The sequence below is a fragment of the Salvelinus namaycush genome, chromosome 42 (assembly GCF_016432855.1).
Source record: "Salvelinus namaycush isolate Seneca chromosome 42, SaNama_1.0, whole genome shotgun sequence".
Classification (NCBI taxonomy): domain Eukaryota; kingdom Metazoa; phylum Chordata; class Actinopteri; order Salmoniformes; family Salmonidae; genus Salvelinus; species Salvelinus namaycush.
Window position 1 is genome coordinate 924,177 of NC_052348.1, and position 23,575 is coordinate 947,751.

At 40.1% G+C, this 23,575-nt stretch overlaps 1 protein-coding gene across 3 annotated transcripts in view; it reads left to right on the forward strand.

The window, feature by feature from the left end:
• Window positions 1-1,928: 1,928 nt before the first annotated feature.
• Window positions 1,929-23,575, forward strand: part of LOC120035013 (arfaptin-1-like) — a 45,041-nt gene continuing 23,394 nt past the window's right edge. For 2 of the 3 annotated variants that reach the window (XM_038981754.1, XM_038981756.1), the window contains exons 1-4: window positions 1,929-2,067; window positions 5,360-5,805; window positions 11,506-11,604; window positions 22,094-22,193. In XM_038981754.1, coding sequence (XP_038837682.1) covers window positions 5,362-5,805; window positions 11,506-11,604; window positions 22,094-22,193 — 643 coding nt within the window. In that variant the 5' untranslated portion in view covers window positions 1,929-2,067; window positions 5,360-5,361. The remainder of the gene's footprint in view (window positions 2,068-5,359; window positions 5,806-11,505; window positions 11,605-22,093; window positions 22,194-23,575) is intronic. The other variant, XM_038981757.1, reaches the window with a different exon arrangement.

A 23,575-nucleotide genomic window follows, 5' to 3' on the forward strand; every position in this document is an offset into this window, starting at 1 on the left:
AAACCATCCCCACAGCATGAGGCTGCCACCACCATGCTTCACCGTAGGGATGGTATTGTCCAGGTGATGAGCAGTGCCTGGTTTCATCCACACGTGACCCATGGCATTCAGGCCAAAGAGCTCAATCTCTAATTTCATCAGACCAGGGAATCTTGTTTCTCATGGTCTAGTTTTGGCAAACTACAAGCGGGCTGTCATGTGCCTTTTATTGAGGAGAGGCTTCTGTCTGGCCACTCTACCATAAAGGCCTGATTGGTGGAGTGCCGCAGAGATGGTTGTCCTTTTGGAAGGTTCTTCCATCTCCACAGAGGAACACTGGAGCTCTGTCAGAGTGAACATCGGGTTCTCGGTCACCACAATGGCTTGGTTTTTGCTCTGACATGCACAGTCAACTGTGGGACCTTATATAGACAGGTGTTAAAAAGCCATCACTAGCACATAGAGGCTGCTGCCTATATAAATAGACTGGCCACTTTAATAAATGGAACACTAGTCACTTTAATGTTTAATGTTTACATATCTTGCATTACTCATCTCATATGTATATAGTGTATTCTATACTATTCTACTGTATCTTACTCTATGCCGCTCTGACATTGCTCGTTCATATATGTATATATTATTCATTCCATTCCTTACTTAGATTTGTGTGTATTGGGTATATGTTGGGAAATTGTTAGATATTACTTGTTAGATATTACTGCACTGTCGTTGCTAGAAACACAAGCATTTCCCTACACCAGCAATAACATCTGCTAGACAGGTGTATGTAACCAATAACATTTTATTTTGATTTGATTCGTGTGCCTTTCCAAATCATGTCCAATCAATTGAATTTACCACAAGTGGACTCCAATCAAGTTGTTGAAACATCTCAAGGATGATCAATGGAAACAGTATTCACCTGAGCTCAATTTGGAGTCTCATAGCAAAGGGCCTGAAAACGTATGTACTGTAAATAAGGTGTTTCTGTTTTTTAAAACTTTTAATAGATTTGCAACATTTCTAAAATCCTGTTTTCACTTTGTCATTATGGGGTGTTGTGTGTAGATAGATTAGGATTTTTTTTTTTGAATAAGGCTGTAACTTTTTTAAAAAGTGGGAAAATTAATGGGGTCTGAATACTTTCCGAATGCACTGTATTGGGTATCAGCCTACACAGTGACACCCACAGATTACATTTCCAAAGAATTTACACAAATATTATCGTCATAGCTCTTATTGCAGGACTTTGACTATGTGAAATCACCTCACCAGTCATTCAAATGTGTGTATTGGATAACAATTGAAACATGGATTGTGTATGTGTGCCATTCAGAGAGGTGAATGGGAAAGACAAAATATTTAAGTGCCTTTGAAAGGGGTATGGTAGTAGGTGCCAGGTGCACCGGCTTGAGTGTGTCAAAAACTGCAATGCTGCTAGGTTTTTCACGCTCAACAGTTTCCTGTGTGTTTCAAGAATGGTCCACCACCAAAAGGACAATCAGACAACTTGACACAACTGTGGGAAGCATTGGAATCAACATGGGCCAGCATCCCTATGGAACACCTTTGACACATTGTAGATTCCATGCCTGATGAATTGAAGCTGTTCTGAGAGCAAAAGGGATGGAACTCAATATTAGGAAGGTGTTCCTAATGTTTTATACACTCAGTGTATGTATGCCCCTAATGCAAGTATGCAGTCTAATACATACACAGTGCTATTTGAACTGTTGTTTCTTTGTTTACTGTTTGTCAAATTAATTTTGTATTGTATTTATTTTTAAGTTATATAACAACATCCCAACCTTGTTTAGAATGATCTAGTAATATTCCACTATTTGTATCCGTTTGGATCAGTTTCAGTGGGGAACTTTTATTTTGAATACGAACTGCAAATTCCACTGACGTCCTTATTATGGGTAGCTTCACACAGGCCAGGGGCACCAGGGACCCAATGGGCGCTGAAATACATTTTATACAGTGAGTAAGTAGTAAGCTAGCTATATTTTCTTCACAAATCCCGGGAGTGGAACCTTTTGCACCAATAAACACAGAGATAAAGGTCCGGGACAAAAGCTGCAGGTACATTTTCTGAACATTATTAGTTGCATATTTAAGTTTTTCAGCACAACAACAAGCGGTCAAGCTAACTAGCTAAGTTTAGCTAACTAGCTTTAGCTAGCAGTGACGGTCTATGACCGTGTCATGTGACTTAGCTAGCTTTTTTTATTTAACCTTTATTTAACTAGGCAAGTCAGTTAAGAACAATTGTTCTTTACAATGACGGCCTACCCGGCCAAACCCTCCCCTAACTCGGACGACGCTGGGCCAATTGTGCACCGTTCTATGGGATTACCAATGACATTTGTGTATAGAAAGCTAGTAACGTTACCGTGATTAGTTCTAAAAGTTAGTTCTCGTGTTTCCGCGTTTGGTGATCACTCAGCTGGACAAATGCCAACGTTAAGCAACAAGTTAGTTACGTTCTTCTGATTGACAGTGTCGACATTGTCATTCATAGTTAACAGTAACGTTACAGCTAACAGGCAACTGTTTCTGTACCTGCTATCTAGCAAGCTACGTTAATGTTTTAACTAAGAAATATTATAACGTTCGCTAGGTAGCGGTTAGTTACTATTTTACATCCAAAGTGAGTGTTGCTTTGTTATAATGGAATACTAGGGTAGCAGCAAAGCCAGACCATTTTTCAGGGTTTAGCTCGCAATCAATTAAAAGTTAGCCAATAGTTTTATTTTCATTCGATAAATTAGAACGTTATAGATGGCTTCTAATTAGCATGTCCTCTTTTTTTAAAGATAGCAAACTACTGAACTGACTACCGTTTACGTGTCCATTATGACATTTAGACCGGTGGGTTTTGCATGTTTTGCAAAAATCTCCACCCACCCGGGGCAACGGGTCATGCCAAACGAAATTTCCCTGTTGCTTACATTATTATCTATATGGGCCTACATATCACTAAAGTCAGACATTTATGTCAACAACACCCCCTGTTAAAGTGTAAAACATGAAATGTAATTTACATTAATCAATTCTGATCACACTTGAATTGGTTGATAACATAGCCAAATAACAACCATATCCGTGCTTCTACACCTGCATTGTTTGGGGTTTTAGGCTGGGTTTCTGTACAACACTTTGTGACATCAGCTGATGTAAGAAGGGCTTTATAAATACATTTGATTGATATCCAACATAACCAGCTGTTTCCCTCATCCCCTCATTTGGATATATTTGCTTCATGTCATCATGACAATCGCTTCCTTCACTGAACAGGATTCATCAGCGCCCTCATTTTAAAGTAAAACATTACTTCAATGTTATGAGTAAAATGTTGAAGAGTAATGTTCTCTGTTCAGAGGTCTAAATGGTCATATTTTTTGCCACCTTAAATCTGTTTTTTGAACTCTTTTTCATGACATGTATATGGTCTAATATCTGGTCATCTACAGGAAGCACTGTTTTACAGTTGGAGCCACAGTCTTGTGGTATTACCAGGAGATCAAAGAGAACAATTATGTTTGCCTACAAAGCAGGAATGGTCAAAGTCATAGATTAGTAGGCCTATACATTGGGTGTACAAAACATTTTGGAACACCTTCCTAATATTGAGTTGACCCCCTTTTGCCCTCAGAACAGCCTTAATCTGTCGGGGCATGGACTCTACAAGGTGTCAAGCGTTCCACGGGGATGCTCGCCCATGTTGACTCCAATGCTTCCCGCAGCTGGCCCATGTTGACTCCAATGCTTCCTACAAGTTGGCTGGAAGTCTTTTGGGTGGTGGACCATTCCTGATACACACGGGAAACTGTTGAGCCTGAAAAACCTAGCCGCGTTGCAGTTCTTGACACCCTCTAGAGTCACTTAAATAATTTGTCTTGCCCATTCACTCTCTGAATGGCACACATACACAATCCTTGTCTCAATTGTCTCAAGTCTTAAAAATCCTTTAATCTGTCTCCTCGCCTTTTCTACACTGATTTGAAGTGGATTTAACAAGTGAAATCCATAAGGAATCATGGCTTTGACCTTGTCAGTCTGTCATGAAAAGAGCAGGTGTTCCTAATATTTTGTATACTACAAGTGCACCTAAGATTAAAATTACTTTGTTTCCTCCACCAGGAAGAGAGATTATGTTAACAGTCATAAAAAGTCATAAAGTTGTGACAGAAAAGAATCAGCAAGACCCTCTAGTCCTTCAAATTTTCTTGAATGTCAGAGTGGGCTGGCTCTAGCCATTTGGGGGCCCTACATGAGATTTGGTTGAGGGGACCCGCACCTCAAAACATTTTAGTGGCCTTCCTCTTGACTGAAGAGAGACATTTTAGTTTTAAATTTCGTGACCTGCAATTCTACACATTTTGCCATTCGGCGTAGAGAAAAAGTTGCAGTTTTAAAACAATGTTTCTGCAATTCTACACATTTTGCCATTCGGCGTAGAGAAAAAGTTGCAGTTTTAAAACAATGTTTCTGCAATTCTACACATTTTGCCATTCGGCGTAGAGAAAAAGTTGCAGTTTTAAAACAATGTTTCTGCAATTCTACACATTTTGCCATTCGGCGTAGAGAAAAAGTTGCAGTTTTAAAACAATGTTTCTGCAATTCTACACATTTTGCAATGGGGTCCGGTGGAGAACATTTCAATTTTATAATCAGTTTCGCATTTGCAGTTCTACAGCTAATTTCCTGCAATTCTGCCACTTTTTCCAATGGGGTGGAAAGACATTTTTGCATTTTTAAAGGTAATTTCCTGCAATTATACACATTTTGTAATGACTTATGCCATGTTGTGATATCTGAGTGTTTTTGTTAGTCATTTTCAATCTGGGCCCCCTGGCAGCTGGGGGCCCTAAGCGACCACTTATGTCGCTTTTGCCTGGAATCGCCCCTGCAGACATTGGTCAAGATCCCTGCACAAACAATGATTGTGTGGTGATGAACTAGCCTATCCAGCAGCACAGCTATTCACCTAATTTGTCAATTGCCATTGAATGCAAGAATGTGCATTGACATTTGTCTCTTTGGAATAGTGGCCCAGGTTCTTTATGCCACTCTTTGGAGTTGCATTTAAAATAGTCCTAGTATTTCTTCTTAACAATAGTCAGCCTGTGTAATATTGTCACACTTATTTACTCCTTGTTAAGTCTTAGTAAAACAGAATCACCGGACAAGCAAGCGTGCCATGAGTTTAGGCTACATTCTTTCCCCCCAGCAAATCAATAACTTGAAAGGACGGTTATCTTGCGTCTTGAGGTGTTGGCCTCCAATGCAGCTGCCTGGATCGATGCCCTCTACGTTATTAAATGTGGTGGCTGGCAGGGACCTATTCATGCCCTCCTATGTTTGTTTTCAGGAATGTCCAAAGTCAGTGTTGAGGCTAAGTCCAGGAAGGCTCCAGCCCAGGACATGCAAGTGGGTTCATCTATGGAGGCTGAGAATACTGAGGACTTTCGAAGCGAGAGCAAGGAGGATGCTCACAGCTTTGATTGTACTGACTATGTACTGAACAATGATGAAGTTCCTCATGATGACAGAGCTGAAAACAACAGTGATGTTCAAAATGACAACTATAATGCTGACGACAGCGATGGCGCTCAAAAGGATAATGTTCAGAGCGACAATGAAATTACGCAAAACAGTGTGAATGCTGAGCATGATGATGATGATGATGATGATCCAAACACTAGTGTCAATGCACATTCTGACAATGCCGGTGCTAAAAGGGAAAATTGCCATACAGTGACTACTGATAATGATACACCAAAGGAACAAAAGAAAAATGAAGATACTCATACAAAGGTGATATTTATCTTCAATGCAGAGAACAGCTCTGGGAATCATTAATTTCAGCCCTCTAGTTCATGTTGCTATATGTCACAAAAACGTGGATAGCATTACACCATAGTTCAGGATATCGTTATTTTTATGATATCCAATGCTGATATAGCTTATGAACCATTTCTTAACAACATACAACATGAACTAGAGTTAAAGCTCTGAATCAATAATTATTGATTTTAAATTTCCTTTAATAGTTGATCCCTTTTTTTTTGTGCCTACCCCTTACCTTTCAAATTTGTCTGCTTGGTGCAACTCTAGTAGGTGTATGGGCTAGTGCATTTGTGTTGTTGGTTTAAATTTTGCGTAACTATCTTAGTTTTATGGGGTATACTTCCTGGTTAGTTGTTGTACTGTGGTGTTTGGTAGCACCAGTGAAAATGCTGGTGATGGCCTATGCTTCCTGTGAATTCCCCTGCATGCATTCTCCGCCTAATGCCAATACAATTGTTTCATTAAATTTGTATTTTAATTGAATAACTTTAATTGAGTTGTGTTTACAGGTACAAGCCATGATGTTATGTTTGCCTTCAAGTCTCAGCATACCAGCAGCCACCTTTATGCAGTAGTGACACTATTGTCCCATCCTTGCCATGGTGTGGCCTGTACGTGTGACTGATCCCAGCAATCGTAACACGGAACCCAAACCGGCTCCACGCGTACGCCATCGTGCGCACATTTATTTTGTCCCCCTACACCAAACACGCTGACGACGCGCAGGTTAAAATATCAAAACAAACTCTGAACCAATTACATTAATTTGGGACAGGTCGAAAACTATTAAACCTTTATGGCAATTTGTCCTATTTAGCCAGCTTGCTGTTGCTAGCTAATTTGTCCTGGGATATTAACATTGAGTTGTTATTTTACCTGAAATGCAAAAGGTCCTCTACTCTGACAATTAATCCACACATAAAATGGCCAAACTAATAGTTTCTAGTCATCTCTCCTCCTTCCAGGCTTTTTCATCTTTGAACTTATATGGTGATTGGCATCTAAACTTTCATAGTATTACTACACCGACCGGCAACACAGTTCGTCTTTCAATCACCCACGTTGTTATAACCAATGAGGAGATGGGAGAGGCAGGACTTGCGCTGCGTCAGAAATAGAAAGGAGTTCTATTTTAGCCCTTGGCAACACAGACGCTCATTGGCGTGTGGGTGCAATGATTGAATAACATAGATTTCTAAATGTATTTTGCAACGCTCACGCACGCGACGAGTGGTGTAGTCAGCCTATAAGAATCACACCCAGTGTTTCCTGGGTGTGTGTGGATACAGCACCCTGATTTTAATAGGCCTGTCACATGGCTGGGTAATTGCTGTAGGCAGTGATTTGGACTGCTGCCTCGATGTTCCCAGTCACTGTCAGATCCCCTGCTGTTGTGTTCGACCACTCCAAGCTGTTAGTTCGATGCAGATTCACTTGGGTCCTTGCCAACGTCAAATGAGTAATTGTGCATCATTAATGGAGTGTGCTTCAGGTGGTGATGCCCTCCGGAAGTGTCGTGGATTCATAATAACTGCCTCTTTTTTATTTTGATAGAAAGGCTATCTTTTATGCACTCAATCTCTGTAATGGGCTGCATGAAGTAGTCACATACTATGCAATCACTTTACCCGTCTCGCTAGTAAGCCCCGGTTGCCTTACGTTCTGCCCTGCTCTTTAAGAAGCAAGCCTTGGTTTCCTCCCTCAGCTCAGCTGATCAGGAGGCTGCTGTTGTTATCCTTCCCTCCCCCCACTTGTTAGCTAGTTTCCAGGCTACTGAACTCCAGGGGCCTGAGCTCTGTCTCTCTGATATGCCAAACCTTGCCCCCATGTTCACCCTTTCAGTACCTTAGAACCATTTCTGTGTCTTGTAACCAGTCTTTGTTCTTCAGGAATTGGTACAGCTATATTGGCTTGTTACAACTCGTACTCTGGGAGGACAAGATGGATGGGAGTCTGTCTTATCTACCTCAACAGTTAGACAAGCCTACCTGTGGATGTCTCTGTTGCCTGCCTGCATGTGGGCGTCTTGTGGCCTTTTTCACGTTGTGTGTTCTCTGATACCTGGTTCTCTCTGCACCGTTGGCACACTCCACTGCCAAAGCAGTCCAAATCATTTCACGAAGCTCGTTGTTTCTTATGGAGCTGGTTTTTGGCAATGTTTAAAACAAGTCCAATGACAGAGAATATCTTCATACACTGAATCCTATTGAACTATTGGAAATGCATTAGGACCTATGCTTTGTCCTAATGCAATGGAATAAGGAGAAAGTATACTGGCTTACTTCTTCCCCGGATGAGCTTCCAAAATATTATTTGTCTTTATTAGGTTTTGTCTTCTGGAGCGGTTCATGCACTCATGCACATACCAAATGACACACACATAAACAAAGCAGTGCTCTGTGTTTGCGCTTGTTTATAGTGTATTTTCCCATTTGTGTGGAGTGCGAAATAATAGTAATATTTAGGCAGCAACACATTTTATGTGTATCCTCCAGATAGCCTACTCTTGGTTCATGAACTTGATCTCATCTGGTTCCAATGAAGCAGACCTGTCCCATTCGCCGGTTGATTTTGGCTCACTCTGTGATGCCATTTTAAATCTTCTTAAGGGCTTGGCTCATCCTCTCATTTTGATGTTCGCATTAGCACTGCTTGATCTCGTTAGCATGGTCTGTGAACGGAGCAGTTAAGCATACCTGCACTTCACACAAGCATTTACGCTAGTGCTAGCCTTTCTTGGCTAGCTATCTATTATTTAGACAACAGTCCAAGGCAACTGAGGGGCGGAGTTCATGTTCGACTTTGGTATTTCCAAGTAATAATAAACCCTTGACAATGCCAGGGGACCATGTCAAGTGCCAACCTATCCTACCACGTTGGTTTCAGAAATGCAGATAATATAGCTGCTATGAGTTAGCTTTATACTGACTGGGTGCTATAAAAGTGCTAGCCTTCCACCGTAGCTATGCCAAGTTTGGTATCCTGGCCCTAAAAATGCAAAGTTTTTGTCATTCAGGCTTTTGTTTAAGTGTGTGTGAACACCATTCTACTGTGTCCAACTTGCAAGAGGAAGTTACGGTAGTGTTTTAATCCAATGTGTCAAAGCCTGACTTACTGACGTAATACAGCTGCCTATGCCATTAACATTTTATAGCTAACATCAAAAAGCCAATTATTAACCACCGTTCCAGTAATTCCTTATGGGTCAATGATGACAATGTCACAAGGTTTTCTACCTATAGCCTAATAATAATTTATGTCCTATAGAGAATTTGGAATTGATGAATCTTTGAAGTGTTTTAATGAATAGTTATTTAAAATTGTAGCTGTCCTTGACCCATGCTTTAAGCAAAGCCTTTAAACACACAGATTCATGCTTAATTGACCAACACAATTCCTGCTGCATGAACAGGGTTGGTGTTGCTGCTTTAGCAAGTACGCCCATCTGTATTTTTAGCCTTTTCAGACGGTGACTCAGACAGTCAGTGTGGTTCTGTGGGAAAAGGTGTGAATGTTCTGCTTTTCACAGTCCTACATATTCTCCCTATGGGTGACGACATGTGACTGAAGTATCTAAATGGCTTGAAAGGTTGCCCTTTGACTCTCTTCTTAACAATATCATACCAGACATTTAGCCTTATCTGTTTTGACAACTGGAACTTTTGTTTGGTCTGGTATGTGGAATTTTTTTTGTATATTTACTGACAGTGGCTTCACCCTTGTGTTTGTTGAATTTGCCTTGCCCAGATTCCATGGAGGAGTCCTATTTCATAAATGTGAAGCAGTACAATAACTCTGCTTGACCCAGATAGTTCTGCTTTGTCTGAGGTAATGAGGCAATTTGAGAATCTGTTACTCAGTCATAACACAAACTTCTTATGGCTGTAATCCCGGTAACGGGATCGATATGACAACAGCCAGTGAAAGTGCAGGGCGCCAAATTCAAACAACAGAAATCTCATAATTAAAATTCCTCAAACATACATGTGTCTTATACCATTTTTAAAGGTAATCTTGTTGTTAATCCCACAAGTGTACGATTTCAAATAGGCTTTTCAGCGAAAGCACCACAAACGATTATTAGGTCACCACCAACTCAAAGAAAAATTCAGCCATTTTTCCAGCCAAAGAGAGGAGTCACAAATAGCACAAATAGAGAGAAAATGAATCACTAACCTTTGATGATCTTCATCAGATGACACTCATAGGACTTCATATTACACAATACATATATGTCTTGTTCGATTAAGTTCATATTTATATCCAAAAACCTCCGTTTACATTGGCGCCATGTTCAGAAATGCCTCAAATATCCAGAGAAATTGCAGAGAGCCACGTCAAATAACAGAAATACTCATCATAAACTTTGATGAAAGATACCCATATCCATAATTTATGTCCAAATAGCTATTTTTGTCGCGTGTTTGGTATACAAATCCAACTTCAGAAGAGCGCATTCACTAAAACCTGACAATGTCCAAAAGTTCCGTAACAGTCCGTAGAAACATGTCAAACGATGTATTGAATCAATCTTTAGAATGTTTTTATAATAAATCTTGAATAACGTTCCAACCGGAGAATTACATTGACTTCAGATGAGCGATGGAACGAAGCTCCCTCTCATGTGAATGCGCATGGTCAAAGCATGGTCACCTCATGGCAGTGGTGACTCATTCCTGTCTCCTTCGGCCCCCCTTCACAGTAGAGTCATCAGACAAAGTTCTACAGACTGTTGACATCTAGTGGAAGCCGTAGGAAGTGAAAACTCATCCATATCTCGCTGTAATTTCAATGGGATCTTTCGACCAGCCTCAGAATTTCCACTTCCTGTTTGGATTTTTTTCTCAGGTTTTTGCCTGCCATATGAGTTCTGTTATACTCAGACATAATTCAAACAGTTTTAGAAACTTCAGAGTGTTTTCTATCCAATAATAATAATAATACTATGCATATATGAGCAACTATGACTGAGGAGCAGGTCGTTTACTCTGGGCACCTCTCTGCACCTTTCATCCAAGCTACTCAATACTGCCCCTGCAGCATAAGAAGTTAATCAAGCTCAAACCAAGTTTATTCACCCACTGGGTCATACAGCTGCATAAGACAATGGGTGAATAAATATATCCCAATTTGGGTGGAGTCTCCTTCTCTCTAAACATTACATCTTTATTGCTAGGCAGTAAATTAAGTGATGTGGGCCATAAACTGTTCCTTCTCCCCTAACCTGACCTCGGCCCCCTTCCTCACTAAACCACATCTCTCAATCCTTATCAGTGCTCTAAAAAACATTTGAAGTTTTCCTATTATTCTTGCTCTATGAAGTGGTCAGGTGAGCTTGCATGTGAGGTAACTTGTGTAATTCTCTGAAAGTTGACTGATCTCCTTTTTATGCAATAGCTCAGCTTGAGACTGTTTAAAAACCATTCTAATAAGATAACATCTTGCAGTATTGTTCATCACTTCTGGTGGCAGTGACCACAAGATGGCAGCCCATAGTCATCCAATTCTGTTGAGAGCCCTCTACTTACTCTTCTAGACAAACTTTAGGTTAAAAGCGTAGGCCTACAGCTTCACTCGTGCACACTTGGAAGAGGAAATTGAGCTAAGTCTCATGCAATGTATGAAACACTGTGTTTAATATCTTACCATATCTGTTTGTGATTGCAGGACAGCACTATGGATGAGGAGGTCCACAGGAGCCCTGCGGCAGAGATATCGGTCACCAGCAATGGAGACTTGGAGGAGAACCACGAGGATGTGTTCAGGGTAAAGGCTGGAAAGAGCATCCCCTTTGGCACTGCACTCACTCACTACACATAATTACATGCACGCACTGCTTCTCAAAACTGAGTTTGTACTTTAGTTTTTTTATTTGAAAGGGAACCGCATTATTGCGACATAATAACGAGGACAGAATGAATAGGTAGGCTTAAGCAACTTTGCAATCAGAGCCAGTGGGACAATGCACTGCTCGATTGGGCAAGTGGATACACAATGTTACTTCCTGGAACATGTCGAAATCAGCAGTTTGCCCAAGTCAGAGCCACACCAGCCTCCACATAATGAATAGCCCTGCACTGACTGGCATAATTTCTATAGTCATTCGTAGGGCACAGATGGCTTGGCTTCCATTGTTCTTGTTAAAAATAAAAAATCCACAAATGTAATGATGGATAAATTGGGCAAGAAATACCTTGACACCCAGCGTCATAGTCATAATATGGTCATAACGCATATATTTGGACCTGCTGTGACATATGGTATGGTGTTATTTTATGGCTGGTTATGCCACCTACATGAGTGTCAAAACCCACAAAAGCTACCATACAAGGCAAACCATTACATTACACCATAGCCTAAGTATCAACAGTGCAGTCGTGGCCAAAAGTTTGGAGAATGACACAAATATTGATTTTCACAAAGTCTGCTGCATCAGTTTGTATGATGGCAATTTGCATGTGATCAGATGAATTGCAATTAATTGCAAAGTCCCTCTTTGCCATGCAAATAAACTGAATCCCCCCCCAAAAAAAATTCCACTGAATTTCAGCCTTGTCACAAAAGGACCAGCTGACATCATGTCAGTGATTCTCTTGTTAACTTCTTCTGGCTGCAAGCCCGACGTCGGTACACTTATGACAACAGCCAGCTCAAGTGCAGGGCGCGAAATTCAAAATATATATTTTTTAAATATTTAACTTTCACACATTAACAAGTCCAATACAGCATTTGAAAGGTACACATCTTGTGAATCCAGCCAACATGTCCGATTTTTAAAATGTTTTACAGCGAAAACATCACGTATATTTATGTTAGCTCACCACCAAAAACAAAAAAGGACAGACATTTTTCACAGCACAGGTAGCATGCACAAAGCCAACCTAACTAACCAAGAACCAACCAAACTAACCAAGAAACAACTTCATCAGATGACAGTCTTATAACATGTTATACAATAAATCTATGTTTTGTTCGAAAATGTGCATATTTAGAGCTGAAATCAGTGGTTACACATTGTGCTAAGGTAGCATCTTTTTCCCAGAACGTCCGGATATTTTTCTGACTCTCACATATTCTGACCAAATAACTATTCATAAACATTACTAAAAAATACATGTTGTATAGGAAATGATAGATACACTAGTTCTTAATGCAATCGCAGTGTTAGAATTCTAAAAATAACTTCATTACGACATAAGGCTTACGTTATGGCGAGCGAGTGCCCAAGACCTGGGCGCAAAACTAATAGTACACAGTTCGACAGATATATGAAATAGCATCATAAAATGGGTCCTACTTTTGATGAGCTTCCATCAGAATGTTGTACAAGAGGTCCTTTGTCAAGAACAATCGTTGTTTGGATTTAGAACGTCCTTTTTCCCTCTTGAATTAGCAAGCGCACTAGCCAAGTGGCGCGAAGCTCTCCTTCCTGAACAAAGGCACACAACGCAACACGCCTAACGTCCCGAATAAATTTCAATAATCTAATAAAACTATATTGAAAAAACATACTTTACGATGATATTGTCACATGTATCAAATAAAATCAAAGCCGGAGATATTAGTCGTCTATAACGGCAGCTTTTCAGGAGGCAAAACCAGGTCCCTTCACGCGCTTTCCAGAAAACAGGAAATGGGTGACACGTCATTCCAAGAGGATTTATTCCACCTCAGACCAAGATAAACACTCCATTTCTTCTCTCACTGCCTCTTGACATCTAGGGGAAGGTGTATGACGTGTATGTATACTAATACGTATCATGCCCATTTATAGGCAGGACCTAGAAGAGAGCATCGTTTTCAGACTTTCCACTTCCTGGTCAGGAAGTTTGTGCCAAATGAGTTCTGTTTTACTCACAGATATAATTCAAACGGTTTTAGAAACTAGAGAGTGTTTTCTATCCAATAGTAATAATAATATGCATATTGTACGAGCAAGAATTGAGTACGAGGCCGTTTGAAATGGGCACCTTTTATCAGAGCTACTCAATACTGCCCCTGCAGCCAGAAGAAAACCTCTAATTCCTCCCAAACCCGGATCCGGGAGCACCCCCATCAGTAAAAAAGCTGACTAGCATAGCCTAGCATAGCGTCACAAGTAAATAGTAGCATCTAAATATCATTAAATCACAAGTCCAAGACACCAGATGAAAGATACACATCTTGTGAATCCAGCCATCATTTCTGATTTTTTAAATGTTTTACAGGGAAGACACAATATGTAAATCTATTAGCTAACCACGTTAGCAAAAGACACCACTTTTCTTACTCCACCATTTTTTTACTGCATCAGTAGCTATCACAAATTCGACCAAATAAAGATATAAATAGCCACTAACCAAGAAACAACTTCATCAGATGACAGTCTGATAACATATTTATTGTATAGCATATGTTTTGTTAGAAAAATGTGCATATTTCAGGTATAAATCATAGTTTACCATTGCAGCTACCATCACAACTCTCACTAAAATGACTAGAATAACTACAGAGACCATCGTGTATTACCTAATTACTCATCATAAAACATTTCTTAAAAATACACAGCGTACAGCAATTGAAAGACACAGATCTTGTGAATCCAGCCAATATTTCAGATTTTCTAAGTGTTTTACAGCGAAAACACAATATAGCGTTATATTAGCTTACCACAATAGCAAACATCACAACAGCATTGATTCAAGCCAAAAATAGCGATAACGTATAAACCACAAATATATTAATTTTTTCACTAACCTTCTCAGAATTCTTCAGATGACAGTCCTATAACATCATATTACACAATGCATATAGAGTTTGTTCGAAAATGTGCATATTTAGCGGCACAAATCGTGGTTATACAATGTGATTAGTGGCCAAAACTTCAAGCAATCTGTCCGGCGCCATCTTGGAGAGGCACCTATTCTAATCGAAAACTATTCATAAACTTGACTAAAAAATACAAGTTGGACAGCAAATGAAAGACAAATTAGTTCTTAATGCAATCGCTGTGTTACATTTTTAAAATTAACGTTACTTCAGCATACAGCGTGCGCTAAAGCGAGACCGCACCGAAATTCATGGCGGAATTATTATTTGACATTTGTCAACATAAATACGAATTAACAACATAAAGATTGCTTACTATTTGCCGAGCTTCCATCAGAATCTTGGGCAAGGTGTCCTTTCTCCAGAACAATCGTCTTTTGGTTGAAAGATGTCCTCTTCTCATGTGGAAATAGCAGCTAACGATAGCCACCCACTGGAGAGGTGTCCAACTCGTGAAAGCGCATCACAAAGAAATCCAGGAAAATCGCAATAAACTGATATAAACTGCTATAAGTCGGTTTAAATTAACTACCTTATGATGTCTTTAACAACTATAACGAATAAAAACATGACCGGAGATACAGAACTGCTAAAACGAAAGCTTTGCAGGAGGCCATTGTGATGTCCCTGCTGCGCCAGGCGCCCCGTTGAAAAGAACGGTACTTCCGTTCCACGGTCTTATATAGGGCCCCAGATTGCGCAATCCACTCCATTCAAATTCTCCCCGCTTACTGACATCTAGAGGAAGGCGTATGCAGTGCATGTAGCCCGATGGCTTACATGGGGACTTATAAACTGACCTCAGAACAGGGACCTCGATTTCTGAAATCTCACTCCCTGACAGGAAATGTGCTGCAGAAGGAGTTCTGTTTCACTCAGAGAAATAATTCAAACGGGTTTAGAAACTAGAGAGTGTTTTCTATCCAATAGTAATAATAATATGCATATTGTACGAGCAAGAATTGAGTACGAGGCAGTTTAATTTGGGAACAAATTTTTACAAAGTCGAAATGGCGCCCCCCTAGTGTCAAGAGGTTAACACAGGTGTGAGTGTTGACGAGGACTTGGCTGAAGATCACTCGGTCATGCTGATTGAGTTCGAATAACAGACTGGAAGCTTCAAAAGGAGGGTGGTGCTTGGAATCATTGTTCTTCCTCTGTCAACCATGGTTACCTGCAAGGAAAGACGGGCCGTCATCAATGCTTTGCACAAAAAGGGCTTCACAGGCAAAGATATTGCTCCCAGTAAGATTGCACCTAAATCAACCATTTATCGGATCATCAAGAACTCCAAGGAGAGCGGTTCAAATGTTGTGAAGAAGGCTTCAGGGCGCCCAAGAAAGTCCAGCAAGTGCCAGGACCGTCTCCTAAAGTTGATTCAGCTGCGGGATCGGGGCACCACCAGTACAGAGCTTGCTCAGGAATGGCAGCAGGCAGGTGTGAGTGCGTCTGCACACAGAGTGAGGCGAAGACTTTTGGAGGATGGCAGCAAAGAAGCCACTTCTCTCCAGGAAAAACTTCAGGGACAGACTGATATTCTGCAAAAGGTATAGGGATTGGACTGCTGAGGACTGGGGTAAAGTCATTTTCTCTGATGAATCCCCTTTCCGATTGTTTGGGGTATCCGGAAAAAAGCTTGTCCGGAGAAGACAAGGTGAGCGCTACCATCAGTCCTGTGTCATGCCAACAGTAAAGCATCCTGAGACCATTCATGTGTGGGGTTGCTTCTCAGCCAAGGGAGTGGGCTCCCTCCCAATTTTGCCTAAGAACGCAGCCATGAATAAAGAATGGTACCAACACATCCTCCGAGAGCAACTTCTCCCAACCATCCAGGAACAGTTTGGTGACGAACAATGCCTTTTCCAGCATGATGGAGCACCTTGCCATAAGGCAAAAGTGATAACTAAGTGGCTCGGGGAACAAAACATTGATATTTTGGGTCCATGGCCAGGAAGCTCCCCAGACCTTAATCCCATTGAGAACTTGTCGTCAATCCTCAAGAGGCGGGTGGACAAACAAAAACCCACAAGTTCTGACAAATTCCAAGCATTGATTATGCATGAATGGGCTGCCGTCAGTCAGGATGTGGCCCAGAAGTTAATGGACAGCATACCAGGGCGGATTGCAGAGTTCTTGAAAAAGAAGGATCAACACTGCAAATATTGACTCTTTGCATCAACTTCATGTAATTGTTAATAAAAGCCATTGACACTTATGAAATGCTTGTAATTATACTTCAGTATTCCATAGTAACATCTGACAAAAATATCTAAAGACACTGAAGCAGCAAACTTTGTGGAAATTAATATTTGTGTCATTCTCAAAACTTTTGGACATGACTATGTTTGTTGTAAAATTATCAATGTTATTGCGCACACATTGATGTCAGACATGTACCTACCCCAATGCGCTGTTGCTGATGACTGGGATGAATGCAAGAGCAGATTTCAGGAGCAGGATAAAACACCCTCTTTTTGACTAATGACAGATTTAAAGACATCTGGCTTATATGACTGATGGTCATAATGCTTCTTGACATTGTTAGGGTATTTTCTTAGTCCAAGTAAAGTGACACATGATGGTCATAATGCTTCATGACGGTGTCATAAAGTATATTTTCTTTAAGTTATTTAAAAAATGATGAAAAAACATGACCGTAAAGAGTTCATAACAACAACAAAGGATTTAAGATTCAAACCAAAGGAAACTACTTGGCTGAAAAAATATATAATATGAATAAAAGTGGGGTTTGACACTTATGTAGGTTTCATAACCAGCCATAACATAACGCAATATATGTCACAACACTTGTAAATATAGGGGTCATGACCGTATAACTTGTCATAACCTGTCATATCAGCTGTCATGACATATGACATGGTTATGACCATGACACTGGGTGTCAAGTAAAGAGTTACCAAATTATCTCCCCAGCAATGATAGTCTAGGCCTATTTGTCAAAGATAGTCTAACCCTATTCCTAGTACCATACAATTATTCAATAAAGGATTTAATTTCATATAGCTTGCCACTTTAGCTACATGATTGTAGTTGTAATCAGTAGGATCAGGCAGCAGGTATTCTCCTCCACTCTGAGGAGGATAATTGGTTGTCAGTTGTGATGCACCGATATGACATTTTTGGCTGATATCCAATATTTTTCCTGCCCAAAAAAAACGATAACGATATTTAACATTTTTTGCCTCCTTTTTAAGCATTCTAGTACAGTTCAATAGTTAACACATGGACGCAGCGGTCTAAGGCACTGCATCTCAGTACAAGAGGCGTCACTACAGTCCCTGGTTCGAGACCAGGCTGTATCACATCTGACCGTGATTTGGGAGTCCCATAGGGCAGCACACAATTGGCCCAGCGTCGTCCGGGTTTGGCCGGGGTAGGCTGTCATTGAAAATAAAGGTTACACACACCACACTGACCAAAAAGTTATTTTTTTGGCATTTACGCATGTCCCCTTTTCAGTATTAGTTACTATGTCCCCTTTTTAATATAACCAGATTGTTTTCTCATGCAACATATTTCAATTACTTTACTACCTCACATTAATCCTGCAATGATAATTAGTATGATGAATACCCTCGGCTTTGTACGACGTTATAAGTTACGTTGAGATTCCATTTTAATTCGCTCTAATTTCATGGAAAAAGGTTTATTCAATAAATATATCAACTCCTCCCATACTGGGAAGAATAAAAATCGATTATACACACATACAATTCATCAAATTTTCATATCTTCACATAATCCATATAGAATGTTAGAAATTCTTAGGTACTCACATCAACCAATTCATTGGCTCAGCAATCTCCCAGCGGGAAAACCCCCCTGAAAGTTCCCGGACACGGTCTTGCTGGTCACAGGAATAATGCTCTTCACGTTCTCTAGACTTCCAGAAATTATAGACTTGCCTCTACTTTCTAAAATACCACCCCTCTCTCAATACCACCCCGGGATATTCTATGATGGGCAGGGATGGACAGAACCCCAAGATAACATTATCTCAAAGCGTATTATCCAAATTTCACTTGTCTTATTATGCACATTTCTATATCTTATTTCTACGCTCACACAACTCTCCAATCACATTCACCCAGTACTGTTCCCAAACACACTTAATCAATATTTTTTATAACTTGCAGGAATATTTTCTTACTTCTATCGGTGGATTGGTTTATAGCTTTCACATACAGTGGTTGCTCCACTAAAAGTTTTGTGATTTATGCTGCGGGACTTAGAGGTAATTTGTGGTTTAGTATGGTACCCTGCATCACCACTTCATTGCTCCAGACCAGCGCAAGGGGGAGTTAGCGCACTGATCATGCTTTTGGGTCCTACAGTGTCTCTAACTGAAAATGAATGGGTGACCTAAACCTAAATAGAAACTGATAATTGGGCACGACTTCAGTATTACTTACTAAAACTGCTACACTGAGGTTTTTATGGTTTTATTTTGTTAGGATTATTTTGCTCTTACTGTAGTACTGTAGCCCACTCCCAACCAGTCACGTTGTACAGCGCCGTTGTACAGTGGCGGAACGGTCTAAGACACTGCATTGCAGTGCAAGCTGTGTTGCTACAGATACTGGTTCAGTACCTGTGCCGGCCTTGACTGGGAGACCCATGAGATGACTGTAGGTTTTTGGTTTCTCTCCCTCTAAAAACAGAAATAAATAATTATAAATAACAAACTGGCTTTATTTACAAATTAGTAACAATGTCTCACCCCATGTTCAAGAATGGCCTTTTTCTCGCTCATTTTACGTTATTTTAAAATTAAATAATCTCCAAAATATATTTTTTAAACAAAGCGTTGATTTATTAATTTAGAATTATATAAAAGCCCCTTAGATATTCTCACAGATATATATTATTAACCCTGTTATTAGCAGGACAATATCCCATTGTGGTGCACAACCCCCACGTTCCCGCTGTTCTTTGTGCCAGTCTGCACGTTCAAACTAAAACAATGTAACTAATAATGGCATCTTTATGCTTTCTTAATAAAATAATGTTAAATACTCTTTCAAAATGCCTATGTTTATTTAGTTATGGATCCATAACGATTAATATGGGAATAAATATCACTGAATTACAGAAATATTGGAACAAAGTTGTCTAATGAAGGTGAACAAATGGTTGCTTACTGGAAAATACTATTTCACGTTGTACAGTGCCATTATGGCTATTAGCAGGTAGCTGGACAGTAGACTTGCCTAGGAGGGTAGGGGGAGAATTCGAAGTTAGGTTGGCTGTATCACAACCGGCCGTGATTGGTTGCAATTTCAGTTTAATTCACCAGAGAAGACAAAACAAATAATACAAAGTATTATTATGTATCGCATCCGACCGTAATTGGGAGTCCCATAGGGCGGCGCACAATTGGCCCAGCGTTTCTCTCCCTCTAAAAATGTTTTGGGCCTTTACAAATATTATTTTGACCTTTTATTCAGATTACAAATGCTCACTTTAATTTTTTGGAAAATGAAATATCCTCAAATATCATTATATATTATCAAGTTGATGGCACAGTCATATAGCCTGGCACCTACATAAAGTTGAGTGACTCACTCATTCATGGCTTTGGATCAAAAGAAATAAGTACCAACATTCTTTCTGAAAGTCTTTTAATAAAGAAATGTTTTGGTTATCCTGACCTGGACACCATGTACAATATTATAATAGCCCATTATGTGCTATTAGCAGGACAATATACCTTTACCAACACCTCTCTGTATTTTGATACTTTGTGGATTGGGCCTCCCCAGTGGTGCAGCTGTCTAAGTCATCGCAGTGCAAAATGCATGTTACCCGTGCCGGCTGCCACCTGGAGACCCATGAGGCTGCTTTTGGTTTTAATTTAGAATCCTCCAATCCTCTATATGTAATTATTGGCGGAGAGTCACGTCATATTTTTCGATATACTGTAGGCGACATGAGTCTCACTAGTGTTGAGTAATGTGCTGTTAAGTGGGGTAGGTCTTATTTATTTAAAGAGCATATTGAAGTTAGAAGCAAAAGGATTTGAAGCAATAGCCTACTACTATTTTAGCACCGTTTCGCACTGTTCTGAGACAGGCATGGAGACTGGTCTTGATAAATCAATGATTTTTATTTTCACTTAATCTCCGGTTGGGTATTGGTCAGACTACAATTAGGGTGTAGAAATGTAATGCTCTTAGTGTAACCTTTTTATTTAACTAGGCAAGTCAGTTTACAAATTCTTATTTACAAGGACATCCCAGTCCTTCCTCCCCGTCGGGGAATTGAACCCGGGTCTCACAGGGATTCTTTAGCTAAATGGCCAAGTACTGTAGCCTACTCCCGACCGTCACGTTGTACAGCTCCATATTTTCCGTTCCAACCTAACGGAAACTGAGAGGGTTTTTCTTGGTATAGAAACACCATAATATTAATTAAGCAAGTACCAGTCAAAAGTTTGGACACCTACTAATTCCAGGGTTTTTCTAGGTTTTTTACTGTTTTAACAGTTTTGGAAACTTTTTAGAGTTTTCTATCCAAATCTACCAGTTATATGCATATCATATCTTCTGGGCCCGAGAAGCAGGCAGTTTAATTTGGGCATGCTTTTCATCCAAAATTCCGAATGCTGCCCCCTACCCTAGAGAAGTTAAAGGGAAAATCTATGCTCATAAAACCTGTGCAGGACACTTATTTCTTGAAGTCCTTCAGTTGTAAGGAGTATTTTTCATCTTTAGTGATGATTGTAGTTACATTTCGTGACAGTCTATGACACTTTTGATGTTGTCTGTGTATAGGCACATTTTTGATCATTTCAATTCTGCATTTGTTCAGTTTCTGTAAACCGTGAGAATGCGTCAAACTCATGAGCGTATTCCTGTGGTGGAAAAAGTATTCGATTTTCATACTTGAGTAAAAGTAAAGATACATTTTTTAATATAAAATGCCCCAGTAAAATACTACTTGAGTAAAAGTATTAGTTTTTAAATATACTTAAGTATCAAAAGTAAAAGTTTGAATAATTTAAAATTCCTTATATTAAGCAAACCAGGCGGCACAAATGTTTATTTTATTTTGGCATAGACAGGGTCACACTAACATCCAGACATAATTTACAAACAAAGCATTTGTGTTCGTCCTTCAGATCAGAGGCAGTAGGGATGACCAGGGATGTCCTCTTGATAAATGTGCGAATTGGACCATTTTCTGTCCTGCTAGCATTCAAAATGTAACGAATACTTTTGGGTGTCAGGGAAAAATATATGGAGTAAAAAAGTACAGAATTTTCTTTAGGACTGTAGTGAAGTAAAAGTTTTATATAATTATAAATACCGCAAAAAACGACTTTAGTACTTTAAAATATTTGGACTTAAGTACTTTACACCACTGGGGTATTATTCCATGTGAACCCCTATCCTCTGACCGATGCATTTTTCCTCCTTGACTTTAGGACCCTTCTTACGGTGACCTGAACCTGTCAGAAAGCCACATCAGCTCCGGCAACTTTGCCTCGATGACAGAGGGCATCATTGAATCAGGACCATACAAAGGTACAGTAACCAGACTATCAAGAAATGTCGTGCAGCAAATTGAATGTAAAGACTGTATCCGTTTTTTTCCTTTTCTACTGTTTTTTCCTTTTCTAGGTAGATCAGCTTTAATATTGCAGATTGTGGCTTCCATCAGTGTAATTGTCTGCATCATTTCCAATCCCATAAATATATACAGTTGAAGTGGAAAGTTTACATACACTAAATTGACTGTGCCTTTAAACAGCTTGGAAAATTCCAGAAATGATGTCATGGCTTTAAAAGCTTCTGATAGGCTAATTAACATCATTTGAGTCAATTGGAGGTGTAACTGGGGATGTATTTCAAGGCCTACCTTCAAACCCAGTGCCTCTTTGCATGACATGGGAAAATCAAAAGAAATCAGCCAAGACCTCAGGGGGAAGAAATGGTAGACCTCCACAAGTCTGGTTCAGTCTTGGGAGCAGTTTCCAAATGCCTGAAGGTACCATGTTCGTCTGTACAAACAATAGTACGCAAGTATAAACACCATGGGACCACGCAGCCGTCATACCGCTCAGGAAGGAGACGCATTCTGTTTCCTAGAGATGAACGTACTTTGGTGCGAAAAGTACAAATCAATCCCAGAACAACAGCAAACGACCTTGTGAAGATGCTGGAGGAAACGGGTACAAAAGTATCTATATCCACAGTAAAACGAGTCCTATATCGACATAACCTGAAAGGCCGCTCAGCAAGGAAGAAGCCACTGCTCCAAAACCACCATAAAAGAGCCAGACTACGGTTTACAACTGCACATGAGGACAAAGATCGTACTTTTTGGAGAAATGTCCTCTGGTCTGATGAAACAAAAATAGAACTGTTTGGCCATAATGACCATCGTTATGTTTGGAGGAAAAAGGGGGAGGCTTGCAAGCCGAAGAACACCATCCCAACCGTGAAACACGGGGGTGGCAGCATCATGTTGTGGGGGTGCTTTGCTGCAGGAGGGACTGGTGCACTTACCAAAATAGATGGCATCATGAGGATAGAAAATTATGTGGATATATTGAAGCAAAATCTCAAGACATCAGTCAGGAAGTTAAAGTATGGTCGCAAATGGGTCTTCCAAATGGACAGTGACCCCAAGCATACTTCCAAAGTTGTGGCAAAATGGCTTAAGGACAACGAAGTCAAGGTATTGGAGTGGCCATTACAAAGCCCTGACCTCAATCCTATAGAACATTTGTGGGCAGAACTGAAAAAGCGTGTGCGAGCAAGGAAGCCTCCAAACCTGACTCGTTACACCACCTCTGTCAGGAGGAATGGGCCAAAATTCACCCAACTTATTGTGGGAAGCTTGTGGAAGGCTGTGCGACACGTTTGACCCAAGTTAAACAATTTAAAGGCAATGCTACCAAATA